Raw genomic sequence first — 23,382 nt, forward strand, 5'->3', positions numbered from 1 at the left:
TGTGAGAAAGTGGAAAAGATTTGGGAAGATCTAAATCAGGTATTAAATAAAATCACAAAAATCAACATACCAAAAAATCCAGAGATCTTTCTTCTAAGTAATGTAAGAAGTAAAGAATTAGGCCTCAAACTGGATGAAGCACAAAACAGATTTATTATGATAGCCTTAGCATTAGCCTCATCAATGGTCATAACTAAGGAACGCAAAAAAATGTATAATGTCAACCTGGAAATCAGAAGAGAGCCTGAGAATACAGCAATGGTACATGGAAATGAATAAATGTATTCCATTGGAAAAAATAACATAATTTAAAAAATAAAGTCATATTATTCATACAAATTTGGGAACCGTACATAGAACACAACAGAGAGGGACCTCCACCCCCTAAAATGAGAAAATGATAGAATGAGAAGACAAAATGAACTGACCCAGTGTGTAAAAGTAGATGACACAATTTTCTTGTTTATTTTTATTGTGTGATGACATTGTTTAATGGGTTTATTGTATTTTATATGTTGAACGTTTAGTGGGTAGGGAGGGGGTGGGAAGGAGGGAGGAAAGGGAGGGGGAAAAAGGGGAGAAAATGACTGTATATTCAAGAGGGAAATGTTTGTGTGTATTTTGGTTAATATGGTTCATAGTGTGAAAAATAAAAAACTTTAAAAAAAGATTTCTGAATGGGCAATGAACCACAGACACTATCTCACTTTCTCCTATTTTTTGAGTGCTTATTTTTAAATGCAATTTTATAGCAATATTTTTATTGTAATGCTGCACAAAACAATGAACTCCGTGATATAGTCATGACAAGGTTGCCCCAAAACATCACTGATTCCTGTCACCTTGCACTTCCCTCATCCCTGTCCCTCAGATCTACTGATCTTCCAACCCTCAATCATCTCCTCTCTTGATATTCCAATACTACCTCAGCACCTATGAAAATAATGATCCAAAGACCTCAATGCTTCACCCCAGATCCAAACCTTCCTTTCAGACACATCATCCTGCTTCTCCCCATTCGATACACCAGAATCTCTAGCCATTGTTTACCTACTGAGGTCATTACTACAGGCATGTTTCCATCTTTGTTCATTGAACTTCAATGTACCTGGTAGTGTGTTCAGAACAGGGTTGACAGGTTCAAGGAGAATCAAGGCTGAATACATCTTATGAACAAACTGTGGTCTTTATTTACACACAAGGAAATTCACAAAATGGGTACATACTCACAGACTAACCCATATAGCACAGAGTATACCGAGAAACGAGAGTTTAACTTGTTCAATGCCCACCATTCAATCACAGCATACTGTTACAAACCCAGAGGACCCCAAAACCCAGCAGCAATAGAAATTCATTAAAACAAATGGTTACTTAAACAAAAGTAGTTTTTAATTTTCTTTAAACATTAAAACAGAGTTAAACTTTAATTTATTATTTTATTAACTTAACCCCCCTTCTAATTCTAAGCGCGCATGTATGTAATGTGCACAAGTTCAGAAATTATTTGATTCACAGCCCAATCTCATTTCTCACTCCTCCAAATTCACTGGAATCAGGCAATTCTTATACTGCGAACAGAATTTAACATGTATGAAATTTCACCAAGCTTTGGTGCTTAAAGGTAATTGGTTACCATTCAGAAAGGTTCTTGTTTGTCTCAGAGAGAGATTTGTTGCTTGTTGGACACACACAAACTAATTCCCTCTGATCAAGCACTTCAGTGTTTTGCTGAAGAAATATGCCCCATCAGGGCTTTCCAAATGATAACATCTTCTGCATGTCACCAGCTACTTTTGTTTCCCTTATTTCAGTTGAAACACTCTAGCCAGCCATTTCCTCTTGTATGGACCACAAGGGTTTTCAACAGGCTGAACTCAGAACTCACAACCCAACTTCAAAATGGGGTTTCAACAAGCTGTCAGCTTGCCATGACTGGATTAACTAGTTCTCTCTCTCTCTCTCTCTCTCAGAGAAAGCCTGTTTGGTCTCCCCCTCTTTCTGCTTGCAAAACCACATGACCTTCTTAGAACAGCAAACTGCAACCAGAAAGATTGTGGCACCAGATCCAAACTTCTGAGTCTATTCATCTGTTGCTTTCAAAACAATAATCAATTACTCCACAGCAGGTCCAATTAACTCCTACTTGTGAAGTCTCTTTAAAGTTTTTGCAAGGCACTCGGAGCCTGGTCTGTCTGGCTTGAGCAAAGCTCTGGCATTTTAAATGAGATCTGTTTTGTGAAGTGTTGGTTTGTGATCTACTACCCCCACAATCTATTCCTTCAAAAACATCTGTCACAATACAGAGAAATGAGGGTTTAACTTCTTCAGCACCCACCTCCCACAAGCACAGTATACCACATAATTAAATGAGTACATATACATGAACCTGATCTCCAGAGTCACCGCTGCTCGGGATCCAGAATGGGCCCACTACAGCTGACCCTCTGGAGCTGCCTGTGGCTTGCAGCCTGGAGTTCATCAATGGTCATAACCAAGGAATGCATACAGAGCAATAATACACAAATAATGACACATCAGGTGTAAATGAATCACTGCTAAACATGATCAATTCCCAATTGGAATGCGAGGGTTAAACACACGGTCCCCACCACTTTTCTATCTATAGCAGGCACAGCACACTAATAAACAGTAAGTTAATTACACGTAACAAGTATACATATAAACCTGGTTTCGAGCATCAACCATGGTTTGAGTTCTGGGATAGGGCCATTGCAGTTGGCCTTCCAGAGCTGCCTGCATGAAGCTCAGCAATGGTCAGAAGGCAACAGCAAACAAAGGGAGAAAGGGACAGAGACTGCCCATGCTCAGCTTTTTTGAATACAGGACCCATCCCTGTGACATGTAAGGACCAATTTATGTCAGACGTACCTGTGGACAGATCTAACCATTGATTGGAATCTGGAGGACCAATCACATCAGCTTCCAGGGCCAATCATGCATCAGCCTTACAAGTGGGAAGATCTAACCCTTGATTGGCAGGTAACTTCTGAATAGCCCCCAGCTGGAGAGGTCACATAACTTCTGCAGTTCACTTTCCCACCAGACTCCAGAGAGACCACATTACCCTCCATAATCCACACTCCCACCAGGTTCTAGACAGAGAAGTCACATGATCCCCCACTGTCCACACTGCACCTAGTCATTCAACATTTAATCATCCAGTCAGTTCCACCTGGCACAATGCTGACAGTTTCCTCACCAAAATTGCTTGCCTCTGTACATTCATTCAGGATAACAAAGGAGTATTTGATTTGTACTTATTGGAATTTAGGAGAACGAAGGGGGATCTAATTGAAGCATTTAGATTGTTGAAAGGCATGGACAGAGAAGACTTAGAAAGGTGGGAATGTCTAGGTCCGTGGTGGGCAACTTTTTACCATGCGTGGGCCGGATGGTGTGCCAGCGGTTGAATGGCGGGCTGCACCAATGCTACCATAAATGAAATAAATACATAACATTATGTAATTTAAGTTTTTGATTGGCTCTGCTTGAAGAATGTAATGTCTGACATGTGAACATACCTGATGATAATTTATATTAAAAAATCCACAGAAAAAGTTCAAGCAATGAGATCAGCTGTATTCCTTACAAAAACCTACGATGGTACATTTCAGGTCAGGGAAGGCATCTTCAAATCTAGAAATGCACCAACAATAATGAGTTAAAATGACACAAAAAAATCATAAAAGTCAAAAAGGAGAAAAATCGGTCACAATAAAAACAAAATAACTAACCCCAAAACAGACAGCAGCTCAATCAGTGGGAAACTTAATTTTGTTTGTTGTTTGAAAGTATTTTGATATTGGGTGACATAGTTGTTGATGCCAAAATCAAGTAGAGGAATTTCTTCAGCCAGAAGTTGGTATATCTGAGGAATTTGTTGCCACAGGTGGTTGTGGAGGCCAAATCATTAGGTGTATTTAAGGGAGAGGGTGACAGGTTCTTGATTAGCCAGGGCATCAAAGGTTATGGGGAGAAGGCTGGACAGTGGGAAAATTGATCAGCTCATGACTAAATGGCAAAACACTCCAAGGTGTTTTGAATTATGAATATGTAAGGTAAATCTCATTTCCGAGTGAACAAAATTTGTTTTGTACTAAATGAGTTTTACTTGCAGCTGGAGTCAGATGAAAGAATATCGGAGCGTCTCACACAGACATCTGGCTTTGCGTCTTTATGAACGGTTCGGGGAGCGAGAAGTGGCGGCTCAGGAGCGGGGAGAGGATGGCAGCAGCTCAGGGGTGGGAGAGACTTCAGTGAACATTCTGCATAAACGCAGTAATTTCGCTGCCCAGTTCATGGCCCCAAAGGAATGGGTGGCATTTATATAGCCACAAAGTATTTCCTTTGCTGAGAGATGTTTAATCCTTGCACTCCTGATGACAAAGGCTGACAGCTTAATGCAGTGAACAGTGTATGTTGGAGCAGCTGAGGGTGATTGGGCAAACACATTAGGTTGGAGGCCGTAGGTTGCCCTCCCCTGGTCTAAGTTCTAGAGGGCACATCTTCAGGATTGAAGGGCATTCACTTAGAAAAGAGATGTAGAAGAATTTCTTCAGCCAGAAGTTGGTATACCTGAGGAATTTGTTGCCACAGGTGGTTGTGGAGGCCAAGTCATTGGGTGTATTTAAGGGAGAGGGTGACAGGTTCTTGATTAGCCAGGGCATCAAAGGTTATGGGGCGAAGGCTGGACAGTGGGAAAATTGATCAGCTCATGACTAAATGGCAGATTCAATAGGCTAAATATCCTATTTCTGTTACTATGGCCAATGGAAATGGATGTATGCATAATTTGGCTTCATAAATTTAGGTCTTCTGGCTATCCATCCTGTAGGACGATGATGGTTCTTTTCAATCAGTTTGTGGGGCTTGATACGAGGATACCCCACTCCTCAGAAAGGAACAGCGTGTGCGTGAATGGATTTAGGTGAGTAGGGATTGCACAGGTCTAGACCTACCCTCTCAATATCCCCTCCTGGATCCAGTGGCATGGTGAGGTCCAAGACTAATGGGGCGGGGGGAAAGAGTTCTGTTGCAGTGAATGGCCAGACTAAGCTTCGATGCAAGGGATGCCCTTTCTGTGCTTCATGGCATGTTTGCTCGATGGCCGTTGACCCTACGAGAGGGTTTGCCTGCCCTTTGACAGGTCTTGTTTTTCATCCTGCAGGGTGTCTAACCACCCTCTGCACCAGGCAAGCCTGGTGGGAGATCCAGCTTAGCCGCTGACCATCTGACAGATAGTACTGGGTTACACGGTACAAGTAAAACTCAGACGAGTGACCTGACTATAAATTTAGATGTCTTATTTTATAAAAAAATGTACAAAGAAAGTAATTGACATCAGGGCCACGACTGTTAATATTCTAATAACATTAGACTTAATTTTATGGCATAATTGGTTCAAAATGCATCTATTTGTAGAAATTATGCTATATTGTATTTTTAGCAAGGAAATAGTCAAAATGATTTTAATCACACTCAAGGGAATGCTTTAGGGTGATTATTGTAATGGCAGATTATTGCTTACTATTTGAAGTCTTCCCATGACATTAAAATGGAGGAAGAGGAATACATGCTTCTATTAATCCTGCATACTGTGAAGATATATAATTAAGATTTTGACAGCACCTTGTGGATGTGGCATACACGATGTGGAATGCAATTTCCAGAGGATTTTAAAAAGCAAAACAGTAAATTATTTCAATAAACAATTATTTAAATTCAATTTGAATAAAAAACAAGGTGATATTTTTATTAATATTCTTCCTTTCAATTGGGTTCTTCCATTAAGTTTTTGTCTCAAATCATGAATAAAAAATATAAAATCGCTGAGCTATGTTTATCTTGCATGATGAATAAAAAGAAAATCAAACGAGAAGATTTATAAACAATAATGATTGCCAAAGTGTATTCCATTAGGGCTAGAGTGTGATGGTATACTCTACAATCAACTACAAGGCACATTCTTTCCCCACATTCTCATCAAGTCACTGGAGAATTATTGGGAGTTCAGGGCCTGGATAATTCTCCTCTTCATACTCAAGAATCATTAACAGATTAATATATCCAAAGGACATAGGTGACTGAATTGCATTATCATTAAAGCAAGTTCCTTCTCTTTAAATAGAATAAGTTAAGCTCCAAAACTGAAGTAGTTCATCGCATGTATTACGACAATCAGTCTACAAATTCTCATTGAATAATGAGGCAAGCAAAAGCGATCAAGATAAAGCAGAAACTAGGTGCAAGATTAGGAACTGTTATATTGGCCAAGATGGGATACTTAACATAACTTCAACTAATTACACTTAAAATTTGCTGGATAAATTTTTATACATTTGCACTATTTAAAATCACCAACAAAACCATCTACAAAGCATATTGCAGTATCCAAATATAACTACAGTTCAGAGTCTTTAACATACTAGATACTCTGAATGTGGGCATTTAATTTTATTACAAATTAAAACCTATTCAGAGTTTGAAAAATAATAATCTTCATCCTCATTTTCATCATCTGAGTGAAGGTTTTTTCTATCCTGGAATAGCTGAGCTATCTGCGACTTTTGTGGGCCTGAAAAATACAAAGTCTTCGGTTACAGAGTGGCAAAAAAAAAGGAATTGGCCTGTGAGCATTTTCCTTATTTGCAGTTCAAGTAATACCCTGGGTGACCTTTTTGCCCTAAAACTGATGACATTGTCTTTTCATACTGTTAGGGGATAAGCTTATGAGCTTCTAAGCCAAAATCAAACATTTGAGTCAGAAAGGCCAGACTTTAAAGCTTGGAAGAGCATTTAGAGCAGAAGACTGTGGGCCAGTGCCATTGCTGTGAGCACAGTGACATTAAATAATGTAATTCTGATGAAGGATCAGTGACTTGAAACATTAAAGCAAACAATGAGATGCTGGAACTCAGCAGATCATGCAGGACCCATGGGTAGAAATGGTTGGTAACTTTGTTTTTTTAACCTGTGCTGCTTGACACTTTGAGTATTGCTGGCAATTTATGGGTTTGAATGTTGCATCTGTGCTTTGGTATGGTCAGTGGAAAACATGCACAAAGCATGGAAATAATGTGGCATTTGAACATCATCAACAGCCCTTAAATTGAAGTTAAATGTGCTTCAGCATGTGAGGTCTCCATTCTGTCAGTACTGCTGCAGGAGAATCTGGGGTGACCATCCTCTTCCGTGTGAATACCTTCTTTACCCTGCTATAATTACTGATTGCCTCATTTCTCTCCCTTCCCTCCAAGCAACATCAACATCATCTGCTTGAGACCTCTACCACCTCCATTATCCAATCATCCAACTGACCAACCCAAGAAGTTTATGTGTGTCATCTCCCCTCACCACCAGCCAAAAAATAAAATGTTGGTCACCTCCTTGGGATTAACAGTGTTTGCCATCGGTCTTCATCTGCTAACCTTCCCTACAATCTCTTCTGTTGAAATGTAAAATGTTGTACCCGATCATGGTTAATCCTTTCTCAATGCCATATTCTTGCTCCCTTCCCATATCCTTTCTATTCTTTTGTGTCTATAAATCTATCTGCTTAGACAAGTCAAAAACTTGGCCTTGATAGCTCCCGGTGGTAGAGGTTTACAAATTCTCATTATCTCAGTAATTTCTCTTCATCTTACTTCCTGTCCTGAAAATACTTGCTTCTGATTTTCACCACAATCTTCCCCCTTCCAGCAGTAACAGGATTACAATGAGAATCCACGTGTGTGGTGCCAGAACATCTATTTTGCTCTCTACATCAGCAAGGAGTTGACTCTGGGCTTTAGAAAGGCTGTCTTTGGTGATGGGATGGCAGTGGAGAGGGTTAGTAGCTTCCACAGATCAGAGGCAAATGTGAAGGAGGTGCACAAAAGCCTCTACTTTAAAAGAGTCTGAGAAGATTCGGCAGGATGTCACATATTTTACCAAACTTCTAGAGGTGTACTGTGGAAAGTTTACTCACTGGTTGCATCACAGCATGGTTTGGAAACTTGAATGCCAAGGAATGCTGAAGGCTGCAGAAAGTGGCATTCCATCGCATGCACAGTTCTCTTAGCCAGTGAAGGCATCTACATGAGGCACTCCCTCAAAAAAAGCACCAGCTTCATAAAGGATCCCATCACCCTGGACATACTTTCTTCTTGCAGCTACCTTCAGACAGACGATACAGAAGCTGGACCTCAAGGTTTGAGAATAGTTTTTTTTCCCCAACAACTATCAGGCTCTTGAACTTTCCCAACCATCCTAACCATAACAGTACTTGAAGACCACCAAGGTTTATACAACTGACACTGCACAATTTTTTTGCAGTATAACCAATTGTGAATACTTATGGTTTTATTTTCTTACTTTTTAAAATAATGTTTTGTGTGTTTATGTACCAGGGAAGCTAAAGTAAGACTTTCATTGTATCTGTTCATTGTACTTATTGCATATCATAATAAATCATATTCTACTCTACATAGTCAGTCTCCTGAGATACTCACAGTAGAATATTAAAGGCATTTTCAACGTCAGTGTGAGCTGAGATCTGCCACTGGTCATTGTTTAGTGTTGTTGGCGCAGAATGCTGTGTTGAAATATTGACTTATTGAACAGATTCTCAGTCAGATTAAGTCCACTTGAAACCAAGGAGGGAAGTTCCTCTTTTGGGATATTTCTTGTGCAATTAAACTAGTTTGGTTGTTCTCATTGGAAGCAGTGTTCAGCCATTTAAACTAAAGTGTTGGACCACACCACAAATCTGAAACACTAATTTGGAACTTAATGACAGATTCAGCATTCAGAATCTATAATTTATTTAGCTGCTGAACTCCAGCCTTGCAGTACCTCCAGCAATTGCTGGGAATTCACCACTTGGTTCCTGCATCAAATCAGACCAACTGCAAAATCTGAGAGTCCATTGATTTCATTTGGACTTTAGAGGAGAAATTTAAGAAGCATAAAGAAAGCAAGTTAAAGAATGATCTTGTCTCTGCTAAACATATTTAAATTATATGTTTGTTTCTGTTATCGAACTATTTACTTATAATTATTAAATACAAAAATATTTGCTTAGAGGACACAGATAGCCTTGTGGTGAGCAACACGCTGATACAGCGCCAGTGATTGGGACCAGAGTTCGAATCCTGCGCTGTCTGTAAGGAGTTTGTACATTCTCCCTAAGTGGGTTTCCTCCAGAGGCTCCAGTTTCCTCTCACCCTTATAAACATACTGTGGGGTTGTAGGTTAATTGGGTGTAAATGGGCGGCCAAAAGCCAAAATGGTCTCTTACTGTGCTTTATGTAAAAAAAAAATCAAATCTCCCTGTCCATTCCTAGGTGTTCAATACCTTCTGTGCTCCCTTCACTGTTATAGGAGGTGCCCAGTTGCTGCTAGCACCCTGGAGGTAGAGTGCCAGTAGGACTGGTCCTGCATATCCCGAAGAGAGCTATCATGAGGCAGCAGTTCTGATGGGAAGCCAGGATTTAGCCCAATGCTTTATACTTCCAAAATATTGAAATGTACTCTATAAACCCAACAGTTGAACAAATCAGAAATTCACAAATATCAATGACTATTGGCACTGAATTTCATAAGCCAAATTTGCTCAATATTTAGCAAAGAAAATAATGGCAAAAAACCACCAATTTCAAACATAAATTTCTACATCCAATTCCTTTAAAAATCTTCCTCCTTCACATGAGGTGATTTTTAAATTTATGTTTTACAATGAAAAATCCATGTTCAAAGATTTGGATTACAAGTCTCCTCCTACCCACTGGTCATGCCACTGCCTTTTCTTATTTCTGCCATTTGCCAAATCTACCTCAATGTGTCTTTTAATACTTCTTGTTTCAAATTCTAGGTTTTACTGTCCTTTCATCTCTCAGTCCTTTTGCATCCCTATTATCTCTTCTCATTCTAATGTTAACTAAACATTTATTTTTTTTGGCTTTTGCCAACATGCACTTCATTGCTCTAATTTCCTAATCTACTCCTCAGTTTTAATTTTTCAATCCACTTGCAAATCATGTGCTGTGCTATTACTTTTAAAAGTTTTTTGTGTTTCTCAAGTTTTTCAATGGATTTTTAACTTCAATTGAATAAATGTCTTGTATGTACCATACTGGTCCCAGAAACACATCAAACCTCACATTTAAATATTTTATAAACGGCATTATGTTGTGATAATTTATGCTTTCTACAAATTAATCTACTTTCAGATGGCATTTTCAAGCAAAAATGTAAAATATTCAGTAGGATAAACAGCATCCATGCGGAAAGAAGGCAAGTTGAATTTTCTCCACCCTTCCTGATTTAAAAACCTCTAAAAGTTCCTTTTAACCTCTTAATGACCAGGGAGGAATCTCAGCTATCCAGTCTCTCCTTATAACTTAAGCCTACCAGTCCAGTAATTCTTGTGAATCTGCTCTGCCCTCTTTCCTGCTTAACAATATCTTTCCAATAGCTGGGTGTTCAAATCTGCACATAATACCCCATTTGAGGTCTCACCAATCTCTTGTACATTTGTAACCTGACATCCCTGCTTCTGCACTCTGCCTTGACCAATGAAGGCAAGCATGCCAAATGCCTTCTCCACCACATGTAACTGTGTTACCACTTTAATGAAACCACATAGCTATACATCCAAGTCTCTTTGTGCTACAACTCACCTCAGGGCCATATAATCCACGGTGCAAATCTTGCCCCAATGGCAACACTCACACTTGGGCCGCTATCCATCTGCCATCTCTTGGATCAATTTCCATGTAGATCATGTCACAACCCTCTCCACTGTCCACTAAATCATCAATATTGTTGTCATCCACTAATTATGGATGCACAAAATCCACGGGATGGTGACAACAGCAGCAGACCAGGGAGAGGTTCTGAGGCTGGAAGACCCAAGTATAAGGCACGCTGCTGGCGACTCGAGATGAGGACCCCACAGAGGCTGTGAGCTGCTGGATACTGGCTGGAAGCTGGTAGAAGGGGTATCAGGTATCGGAACAGGGATGCCGAAGGCACTGATCATGTTGGAGGTTTGGATCTGGAGCTCAGGTTGTCAATCATTTGGCCTGGACTCTATGTGGCTGCGGAGGGTGTTGGAGCACATGGTGACTCTGAGGGGACTCTCTTTTGCTTCCCTTTCTCTGACTGTAGGAGGCGCTTCAGGCAATTTCTGCCGATGAGAAATCTGTCTGCCTTATAGCAGGCAAAAGCAATTCATTGTTTTATTACATGACAATAAATTGAGTCTTGATCTTGAAATTACTAACCATATTAATTGCATTATAATCAAAGTGTTAATATAGATGATAAACAACAGTGAATCAAGCACTGATTCGTGAAACACTCCACTGGTCACAGGCTTCCAATCAAACGAACAATCCTCCACTACTGCCCACTGTCTCCTACCATCAAGGCAATTCTGCATCCAATTGGCCAGCTCACCCTGGGTCCCTGGATCTGACCTTCCACACTGGAATTCTAAGCAAATTTAATTGGCATAAAAATACAGGTACACTTCTGTAATTCATAATTATAAATAATTTTGTCAATATGAGAATATAGTGGAAGATATTTGAATGACAAATTCTCCTTGGTTTTAAATTTTCTAAGTTTACTAAATTCAGCATGCATTGTGACTGAAACCAAGTCATGTAGGTACTTCAAACTTATTTTTTGTGGATATTGGTTGGTGCATTGGGTAACATTGCAGAATTGGGAGGAAAGGCAATACCCACCTAGAGGAAGATACATAGCTTTGATGATTCAATCAATGGTCAGGAGAGGCACAGCTCTTTCACTCAAAATAGAACTCAATTCCCTAAATTTGCTGTTGCATTCTGACGTGGGTTGCATGCAGAGAAAATGTGGTTCAAGTGATAATGACGAACATGTACAACAGAGGCACCGACTTTAGTTTAGGTCCGCAGTCCTCTGACTTGACAATGGCCTTTCAAACCCAAAAAGTTTGGACACAGTGACAAATCGATTATGTGACAGAATATTTCGAGATCCAGACTACAAGTTCCAAAATCCAAGTTAAGAACACATATTACAGCCTCAAATTTACTTTTCATAAGCCTGGAATGCAAAAGCTATTACTAATAGTAATTATTATTAGCTGCCATATTTTCCTAAAAAAACATCTGGAATTTTAGTTGGCGGTCTTACTTAAAAATAGTATCTTATTAATTCTGGTCAAATTACAATTTCATATCCATGTGTTTACATTTCACTCTTAATTGGCCTCTGAAGTAGTTGAAACAGCTACTTTATTCAGGAAGCAAATATTTACCTTGCCATCATTTTCCATGTTCCGTGAACAAATCAAAGCAACCTCCTGGTCCAAAGGCAAAACTCAGCTTTACATTTAGTTTACTCACAAGTGGGTGGAAAACTAAAATTAATGACTCTTTATCTATAGATTCTTACCTTCTGTTAAACATGATGATTTAATTCTGGATGGTGTAATTGAATCTGTTTGTTTCTGAAATAAGAATGATCAGAAATCAAGTTCTCAACCTCTTGGAACAAGCATCTTAATAATTGACAAGAATATTTTAGTCACTTGTTTCTTACTGATTTCTTCTTGACTTTGGACCAATTCTTCATCTTCGACTTTTTTTGTAATTGAAAGACATATTTGTCATTACTTGCGCTGTAACAAATAATAAAGGTTAAAATCCTTGTAGAAATCATACTTTTAAAACAAACTTTTGTAGGCACTCCAGTGATACTGGAGCCTCATATTTCAAAATAGTCAAGAAAGAATTTACAGATTAGATTCAGATTTATTGTCATAGTCATAAATGACATCTCATACAACTCTGAGATTCTTTTTTCTGTGTGCGAGGCAGAATGACCACTTATTAGTAGTGCAAAAAAAACCTGAACACAGCAGATACATGTAAACAAACTGACTGTGCAATGCAGAGAGAATTTTTAAAAAATCAATAAAGTACAAGTGAGAGTCTTTAAATGAGTCTCTGATTGAATTTGTTGTTGAGGAGAATGATAGCGAAGGAGTAGCAGGTGTTCCTGAACATGAGGCACCTATACCTCTTTCCTGATGGCAGCAGTGAGAACGGAGCATATGCTGGGTAGTGTGGATCCTTGACAATTGCTGCTGCTCTCCGATGGCAGCATTCCCTGCAGATGCTGTCGAAAGTGTGGAGGATTTTGCCGATGATGTCCTGGGCTGCGTCCACTGCATTTTCGGGTTTTATGCTCAGTGGTATTGGTGTCCCCATACCAGAATGCGATGCACACTTTTCACCAGTTTTAGAAATTTGCCAGGGTTCCTGTTGTCATATTAAACCTCCGCAAACTCCAGAGGAAGTAGAGGTGATGATGTGCTTTCTTCACAATGCCATTAGTGTGTCTGTGCTCCCCTGCAGGGTCCATCCGTCCAGTCTGACTGCTGTTGGCTCTGTACATGCTTTAAAAAACATCTTACAAGAGCCAACAGTGGTTATTTTAAAATATCAAAATAAAATTTATACCTTTAAATGATAATTTCTCACTAAAATATTGTGATTTGTTTTTAATAGCAGTAAGTGCCAGATTTAGGTTTGCTGGTGGTGGTGGTGAGGTGGGTGTAGCCTTATTCAAAGGGTATCGTTTAAAACCAACATTTAATGTGGAAAGAAGTAAAACCTCAAAGTCTGCAGATACCGTGGTTGAAGTAAAAACACAATTTTGGGAAAACTCAGCAGGTCAAACAGTGTGCTTTATATAGCAGCAAAGTTGAAGATACAAAACTGATGTTTCAGGCTTGAGCCTTTCATCAAGGTATTCACCAAGGTGGAAATTTGGGGGTTGTCCTATACAATGGCATATACACTACCTCCCACCATTTGAAGCCATACATTTTTTTTCTTTTTTCCTCAGGATAACTTGCACATTCCTGTAATTAATGTGGTGAATAGACTCCAAAACAAATCAATCTTATGGGTACAGGGGCCAAAACCGCACACAGTAAGGAAGACAAAGTGTGTATAACATCATCAAGACTTGATTTTTGTTCTCCAGCTCCTTTCCAACAAATAATGGCTGTACCTACATGTTTACTGTGTCTCTCATGAACCACCAGATGCAACATTTATTAACCTCACCCCTTGCTAAAACTAGCAGTCCCCATCCTCTTCTCAGTTCACGATACTGCTTAGCTTTGAAAAGTAGATGTCAAAAGTGGCCATTTAGTACTGATCACTGTGGCAAACTACTTAGAACTCTGCCAATTTGAAAACAGCTCTTTTATACCTAGCATATATTTCAGCATATGAGTCGTAAAACCCTCAAAAATAACTCAAAAAATGGGGGTCGTCATTGGCTGGATATACCTTTGAGACTTTAAATTCACGTCAAAAAATTGGACGCCAATTTGACATACAAGTCGACCCTAGAAGTGCCAATTTAGCGTATTAGTCAACCTTGGAGACACCTACCCGCCGCCAGCGTCGGCGCTTCTGCTCCAGAGAATGAAGTAACCGCTTCTGTCACATAGGTCTGAGGTTCCTGCTCCCACTGGGAGAATTATGTTACCACTCCTGCCCAGTAGGCCTTATGATTGGTGGTGATGGGGGAGGGGGGGGTTAAAATTTTTGAGTTGTTGCTGGGAGGCCAGGACAATCCAAAAATAGGGTTGATTTATAAGCCATATATACCATAAAACCATTACAATGAGGCTGAAAGGGGATCGACCTATCTGCCAGTCAACATACGCCAAAATATTATTTTTCTGTCCAGGGTAATAGCCACATAATCTATTGTAGGGTATATTATTATATGCCTTTTTAAACCCAGATATATAATCTGCACTTATTCCCTTGATTCATCCTGTTAATTGCATTCTGAAAAATCTGTCCAATACAATTGTCAAATTTGTTTTCCTTCATTTAACTAGCCTGAGTAATCAAATAATGAATTTCTACTATTAAGAGGCATCCCTGTAATTAAACAGCTTAATGAGATTCAGAATTTATTTTCACATGAAAATATTAAGATCATTGTATGAGGATAGCATACATTAGAAATCAACAGGGGGAGGGAGAGTGTGGGTGGATGGGGCCTTGGGAGGGGAAAGGTGGCTCAGGTATGGGGTGGTCTTAGAGGTGTGGGAGCAGCGGGGCTGAGTGGGAATGGGGGAGAATTAAGAGTGCGCAATGAGGGAGAGAGAAAGAGGAGGGAGAATGCAAAAATAAAATGAGCAGGGTGCATCCATTTCATTTAACAGGCGGTAAGGGAAGAGACTTGCATCAAGCTTTGAGAAAACATTTGCAGCAGTTTCTTGTCTCTAGCAACTGGTGCGATGCAGGTCTGAACCACACAGATTTATATTTAGCAGCTGTTCTGCCTTTCCCAGTTGGCCCAGCAGCGGCCCTCTTTGACATCTTCTCTGTATTAATTACCTGTCAATTGTTTCTAACAGTCTTGGACTGATGTGATTCCACTGTGGTGTTTCTGCTGAAGGAAAAACGATTGAAGATGGAGTAGTTGGAGTTGTACAAAGTTTGAAAAAATCATCACTTTCCTCTTGATCAATAGAAAAGTTCGGAAGCTATAATATAATTATGAAAAGAAAGGACAGTTTAGAAACTTTAAATTTGCAATTCTCTAATTTATGCATGCTAGAGCTTAACTGATTTATATTTTGTAATTTATCCCTATACATAGAAAACACTTATGACAAATTAGTTTATTTGTACCTATTATATTGAATCATCAGGGGTATATAGGTGGCTAAGTAAGCAAAAGGCCTTTGAAGTGGCAAGTTGAGAATTCCATTACCATTCTTACTATTAAATATAAAAATTATAGTGCTTCTGTTTGTAAATGCAGTGTAAATACAAAAAAAATTACTGTCCTACATTAAAAAAAAATATTTTTATTGATTTTCATAAAGAACGAAAAGGGTACAATTCAATAAGATTGCATAGACAGTAACAAACTAAAAAGAAATTCTGTATATCACTAACATTCATAAATTGTAAATCGTATTCATAATTCATATTCTAAATAATATATATTTTTTAAATAAGAAAATAGTAAGGAGAAAAACTCAAATCCTTTACCTAACCATGTTGCCATATGCTATATACAATGAGTATTAAAAGAAAAACAAAGATTTAAAAAAATACAAGGAACATGGAAAAGATACAAATCGGACAATTTAATTACATTGGAGTAAAATTATAAAGCAAGATAGTGAGTCATAAATGACCCCCATAACTTCTGGAATCTTGTATCTGAATTATTAACTGAATAACGAATCCTTTCCATATTCAAACAGGACATGATGTCACGCAACCACTGAGTAGGTGGGCAGCATCCTTCCATTTAAGTAAAACCTCATGCCTCGCCAAAAGAGAAGCAAAAGAGATGGTGCGACTCTGAACCAAAGATAAAGAAGAATCATTCCCTCATGTTGTACTGAGAGGTCCACTAAAGGATTCTGTGTTAAATCTATATTGAAAATTTTTTGACTCATTAGTATTTTTTTTCAGCTAAAAACTCCATATAACCACTTACAGCACAGAACAGGCCAGTTCGGCCCTACTAGTCCATGCCGTAGCAAATCCCCACCCTCCTAGTCCCACTGACTAGCACCCGGTCCATACCCCTCTAGTCCCCTCCTATCCATGTAACGATCCAGTCTTTCCTTAAATGTAACCAATGAACCCGCCTCGACCACGTCTGCCGGAAGCTCATTCCACATCCCCACCACCCTCTGCGTAAAGAAATTTCCCCTCATGTTCCCCTTATAATTTTCCCCCTTCAATCTTAAACCATGTCCTCTAGTTTGAATCTCCCCCTTTCTTAATTGAAAAAGCCTATCCACATTTACTCTATCTGTCCCTTTGAAAATCTTAAATACCTCTATCAAGTCCCCTCTCAATCTTCTACGCTCCAGAGAAAAAAGCCCCAGTCTGCACAACCTTTCCCTGTAACTCAGACCCTGAAATCCTGTCAACATTCTCGTGAACCTTCTCTGCACTCTCTCTATTTTGTTTATATCTTTCCTATAATTTGGTGACCAAAACTGTACACACTACTCCAAATTTGGCCTCACCAATGTCTTGTACAATTTCATCATAACCTCCCTACTCTTGAATTCAATACTCCGATTTATGAAGGCCAACATTCCAAATGCCTTCTTCACCACACCATCTACCTGAGTATCAGCCTTGAGGGTACTATTTACCATAACTCCTAAATCCCTTTGTTGCTCTGCACTCCTCAATTGTCTACCATTCAATGTATATGACCTATTTAAATTTGCCTTTCCAAAATGCAGCACCTCACATTTCTCTGTATTAAATTCCATCTGCCATTTCTCAGCCCACACCTCCAGCCTTCCTAAATCACCTTTTAATCTACGGTAATTTACCTCACTGTCCTCAACACCACCAATCTTTGTGTCATCCGCAAACTTGCTTATCCAATTCTCTACCCCTACATCCAGATCGTTAATATATATAACAAATAATAGTGGACCCAGGACCGAACCCTGAGGAACTCCACTAGTCACCGGCCTCCAATTGGACAAACAATTTTCTACCACTACTCTCTGACACCTCCCATCCAACCACTGCTGAATCCATTACACTACCTCCTTATTTATACCTAATGCCTCCACCTTTTTTCCTAACCTCCTGTGGGGAACTTTGTCAAAAGCTTTACTAAAGTCCAAATAGACAACATCCACAGCTTTCCCTTCATCAACCTTTTTTGTAACCCCCTCAAAGAACTCAATCAGGTTTGTCAAGCATGATCTACCCCTGAAAAAACCATGCTGATTACTTCCTATCAATCCTTGTACCTCCAAAAATTTGTAAATAGCATCCCTCAGAACACTTTCCATCAACTTGCCCACCACAGACGTCAGACTTACAGGCCTATAATTCCCAGGTTTGCATTTGGACCCTTTCTTAAACAGAGGAACCACATGCGCCACCCTCCAATCCTTTGGTACCACCTCCGTGGCCAGTGACATCCTAAATATCTCTGTTAATGGCCCCACTAACTGTCCACTAGCCTCCCTAAGTGTCCTAGGGAATATTTTGTCCAGTCTGGGAGATTTATCCACCTTTATCTTTTTTAACACAGCCATCACTACCTCCTCTGTTATCCTTATATGCTTCATGACCTCCCCACTATTTTTCTTTACTTCAACTGGTTCAACATTTTTTTCCCTAGTGAATACCGAGGCAAAGAAATCATTTAAAATTTCCCCCATTTCCTCAGACTTCTCACTCAGCCTACCCTCGCTATCTACAAGGGGTCCAATTTTATCTCTCACTAATCTTTTACTTGTAATGTACTTATAGAAACCCTTTGGATTTATTTCTACTCTGTCAGCCAAAGCCTCTTCATGCCTTTTTTTGGCCTTTCTAATTTCTTTCTTAAGATTCCTTCTACACTCCTTGTAGTCCTCCTTCAACTTCTCAGCTCCCTGCTCTTTATACCTCTTGTACACCTCCCTTTTTCTCCTAACCAAATTTCCAATATTCCTCGAAAACCAAGCCTCCCTATAACTTCCAGCCTTTCCTTTGATCCACACTGGGACATAACTACTCTGTACCCTCAAAATTTCTTTTTTGAATATCCTCCATTTTTCATTAACATCCTTACCTGAAAATATCCTGTCCCACTCAATACTCCCCAAATCCCTTATTATTCCTATGAAATTTGCTCTTTTCCAATACAGAACCTCAACTTTAGGCCTCTCCTTGCTCTTCCTTAAAACTACCCTAAAACTAACAGAATTATGGTCACTTGGTTCTCCAACATTAATGTCCGCTACCTGACCTAGCTCGTTCCCTAACAGGAGATCCAGTATTACACCATCCCGAGTCGGTTCTTCTACTAACTGATTTAGAAAACAATCCTGAACACATTTAACAAACTCCAGCCCATCCAGCACTCTAACCGTATGGGTATCCCAATCAATGTGTGGGAAGTTAAAATCTCCCATGATCACTACCCTATGATTTTCACACATATAAGTTATCTCCCTACAAATTTGTTCCTCTAATTCCCTTGGCCCATTTGGTGGTCTGTAATACACCCCTATTAGCACCCTCTTGCCTCCTCCACCCCTCAATTCCACCCAAACAGCCTCACTGGTCGATCCCTCCATACCATCCTGCCACCTCACGGTTGTAATGTCCTCCCTAACAAGCAGAGCAACTCCTCCTCCTTTTTTTACCCCCTGATCTATCACATCTAAAACAAATGTATCCCGGAACATTAAGTTGCCAGTCCTGCCCCTCCTGTAGCCAGGTCTCACTAATTGCCACAATATCGTGACCCCAAGTATCTATCCATGCTCTCAGCTCATCTACCTTGTTCACTATGCTTCTTGCATTAAAATATATGCATCTCAGAGAATGACCCTCACATATATTCTCTTTTTTACCTTCTACCCTAATCTCCATCCTACCTTTCTTATCTTTTTTATTCCTAGCTAGGTGACCATACTCCCTGGACACTGCTCTCACCCTCTGTTCCCCACCCCCCTGCCAAACTAGTTTAAACCTACCCCCACAGCTCTAGCAAATCTACTTGCCAGCACATTGGTCCCCCTCCAGTTCAAGTGGAGTCCGTCCCTCTGGTACAGGTCCGACCTTCCCCAGAAGAGATCCCAATGATCCAGAAATCTTATCCCTTGCCCCCTGCACCATCTCTTTAGCCACGCATTCATCCTCCACATCCTCCTATTTCTACCCACATCCAGTACCGCACGGATGGCAGTCTCTTCAATCTGAGGCGCCTGCAAGCTCACACCAAGACACAAGAGAAACTTGTCCGTGAACTACTCTGCAGACAATGCTGCTTTAGTTGCCCATTCAGAGCCAGCTCTTCAGCGCTTGACGTCCTGCTTTGCGGAAACTGCCAAAGTGTTTGGCCTGGAAGTCAGCCTGAAGAAAACTGAGGTCCTCCATCAGCCAGCTCCCCACCATGACTACCAGCCCCCCCACATCTCCATCGGGCACACAAAACTCAAAACGGTCAACCAGTTTACCTATCTCGGCTGCACCATTTCATCAGATGCAAGGATCGACAATGAGATAGACAACAGACTCGCCAAGGCAAATAGCGCCTTTGGAAGACTACACAAAAGAGTCTGGAAAAACAACCAACTGAAAAACCTCACAAAGATAAGCGTATACAGAGCCGTTGTCATACCCACACTCCTGTTCGGCTCCGAATCATGGGTCCTCTACCGGCACCACCTACGGCTCCTAGAACGCTTCCACCAGCGTTGTCTCCGCTCCATCCTCAACATCCATTGGAGCGCTCACACCCCTAACGTCGAGGTACTCGAGATGGCAGAGGTCGACAGCATCGAGTCCACGCTGCTGAAGATCCAGCTGCGCTGGATGGGTCACGTCTCCAGAATGGAGGACCATCGCCTTCCCAAGATCGTGTTATATGGTGAGCTCTCCACTGGCCACCGTGACAGAGGTGCACCAAAGAAAAGGTACAAGGACTGCCTAAAGAAATCTCTTGGTGCCTGCCACATTGTCCACCGCCAGTGGGCTGATAACGCCTCAAACCGTGCATCTTGGCGCCTCACAGTTTGGCGGGCAGCAACCTCCTTTGAAGAAGACCGCAGAGCCCACCTCACTGACAAAAGGCAAAGGAGGAAAAACCCAACACCCAACCCCAACCATCCAATTTTCCCCTGCAACCGTGTCTGCCTGTCCCGCATCGGACTTGTCAGCCACAAACGAGCCTGCAGCTGACGTGGACTTTTTACCCCCTCCATAAATCTTCGTCCGCGAAGCCAAGCCAAAGAAAGAAGAGCTCGTGGCACGGGCAGCAATCCAGAGATTACTACTTTGGAGGTCCTGTTTTTTAATTTCCTACCTAATTCTACATAATCCTGTTTCAGGACCTCATCCCCACTTCTAACTAAGTCATTGGTCCCCACATGGACCACTTTCTACAACTTCTGAAATTTATTTTGTATTTAAACATCAAAAAGGCTACTGCCATAAACAAGACAAGTCACTCAGCTGCATTTGGAAGAAGAAAGGCTTTGATTGTAGTGTAACTATTCTATCTGATCGTCTGTATATTTGCAAAAATGAGGTGCTGGTGACCAAAGACTGTATAAATGGGAGTGCCTAGGGAAAAGATCATCTGGCTTCTGATTCCAAATGTAGAAACAAAGTAGGTGGCACCAATTCCACCTCAATGGACACAAGATACTTTCTGATTAAGAATATAAAACAGGGTGTGTTTTTATATGAATATTCTTGGTAGATTTCTGCACTGACCTTTTCCTATAAAAAGTGCTAAAGCCATGGTTAACAGAGATGATTTGCTGACAATGTTCTGGCTGTTTTGTGTTGTTCATTTCCTACTTCCTTATTATATGTTAAAGGAGGCTATTACAGCTCTTGGATTCTATGTTGGTTCAAAACCCATTCATTTTCCCTGCAATGCATTCTCCTCATTTTCCCATCAATGCTTCCGAGACTCCACCACTTCGCTACACACTAGGGGCAATATACAGTAGATAAGTAACCTTTCAGCCTGCTTGTCTCTGGAATCCAGAGCACCTGGAGGGAATCAGAGTACTCCAGTTTCCTCTTACATCCCAAAAAATAGTGACAACAGGAGAATTCCACATTCGGCATAGGACGTCTGGACTGAGCCAATGTTGCTAGAACTATGAGGCAACAGCTGGAGGAGTTAAATCACTGTTCCTCCTTAAAGTAGCAATTAGTGGTTTGTACTTGCCCATCTCAAATCTTGGATGGTTGAACTATGGCTTAATTTGTGTAAAAGATTGTTGTCTCTCCCTTACCACTATAGCATTACCAGTCTTTGGCTTAGCTTTGCGGACGAAGATTTATGGAGGGGGTAAATGTCCACGTCAGCTGCAGGCTCGTTTGTGGCTGACAAGTCCGATGCGGGACAGGCAGACACGGTTGCAGCGGTTGCAAGGGGAATATTGGTTGGTTGGGGTTGGGTTTTTCCTCCTTTGTCTTTAGTCAGAAATGTCATGATGCACATAATACAGGCATGTGTAGATTATAAATTTGTTTATCAATCACTGCATATATATAGATATATATATATAGATATATATATAGATATATATATAGATATATATATAGATATATATATAGATATATATATAGATATATATATAGATATATATATAGATATATATATAGATATATATATAGATATATATATAGATATATATATAGATATATATATAGATATATATATAGATATATATATAGATATATATATAGATATATATATAGATATATATATAGATATATATATAGATATATATATAGATATATATATAGATATATATATAGATATATATATAGATATATATATAGATATATATAGATATATATATAGATATATATATAGATATATATATAGATATATATATAGATATATATATAGATATATATATAGATATATATATAGATATATATATATATCTATAGATATCTATATATATCTATATATCTATATATATATATATCTATATATATAGAAACAATACCGCATATATATATCTATATATATATATATTAAACATCACAACATTTGACTTATTATCCAAACCCAATAGAAATAGCACTAGACATAATTCAGACTTCAGAAGAAGTTGGTTAGAATACTAAGTGCCCCAAACCTTTATTCGTTTATGTTGTAATTCTGCATCATTGAAAAGGTCATCGTGATCATCCTTTGGCATTTGTTCCAAGAATGCTCTTACTTGCTGCTTTCTTTTCAATGTTCCAATTGATGCAGTGATTTTGCTGGGTTCCTCTGCACAGCATAAAATTTATTAAAATAAATGTGTGCACATTAATAAAGGTTATCTTACATAATCATAAAACTTCTAAGCATATGTATTCAAAACTTCACTCACTGTTTGGCAATCTCATTAAACTAAAATAGCTCAAAAGAGAAGCATGAATAGAAAATCTATATTTTTAAAAATCAAATCTGCACATACTGGTCTTGCTCATAATTTTAATTTATTGCTTTCTCCAATGCACAAAAGGCTTTAAAAGAAAACACAAAAAAAAGGCAATGTTAGTTTTAATCTAGAAGTACTGATAATATTTTCTGTAAATGAGTCTTTACCAGGTACAGTTAATTATTCTTCCCAAACTTTCACCACAAGGATTAAAACAAAAAAAGTAAATATCTACCCAGGAGTAACAAATGTGGTTTTTAAGTTAATTGGCACATGAAACAAAAATGATAAATAAAATGGTGTAAAGTGCAAGGGGGGAGGGGTGGAGAGAATAAAAAAGTAGGGATGGGACAGGGAGAAGAGTTGGGGGAAGGGTGAGGTGGAGGAGGGGTGAG

The 23,382-nt window shown here is 39.5% G+C and overlaps 1 protein-coding gene across 2 annotated transcripts in view; it reads right to left on the reverse strand.

Moving 5' to 3' along the window:
- Nucleotides 1-1,167: 1,167 nt before the first annotated feature.
- Nucleotides 1,168-23,382, reverse strand: part of mis18bp1 (MIS18 binding protein 1) — a 76,371-nt gene continuing 54,156 nt past the window's right edge. The window contains exons 13-17 of one of the 2 annotated variants that reach the window (XM_069916368.1): nt 22,697-22,833; nt 15,429-15,577; nt 12,598-12,676; nt 12,451-12,505; nt 1,168-3,660 (exon numbers count right to left, since the gene is read on the reverse strand). In XM_069916368.1, the coding sequence (XP_069772469.1) occupies nt 3,635-3,660; nt 12,451-12,505; nt 12,598-12,676; nt 15,429-15,577; nt 22,697-22,833 (446 nt within the window). In that variant the 3' untranslated portion in view covers nt 1,168-3,634. Of the gene's footprint in view, nt 6,599-12,450; nt 12,506-12,597; nt 12,677-15,428; nt 15,578-22,696; nt 22,834-23,382 lie in introns of both variants that reach the window. The other variant, XM_069916367.1, reaches the window with a different exon arrangement.

Source organism: Narcine bancroftii, chromosome 2, assembly GCF_036971445.1.
Source record: "Narcine bancroftii isolate sNarBan1 chromosome 2, sNarBan1.hap1, whole genome shotgun sequence".
Classification (NCBI taxonomy): Eukaryota; Metazoa; Chordata; class Chondrichthyes; order Torpediniformes; family Narcinidae; genus Narcine; species Narcine bancroftii.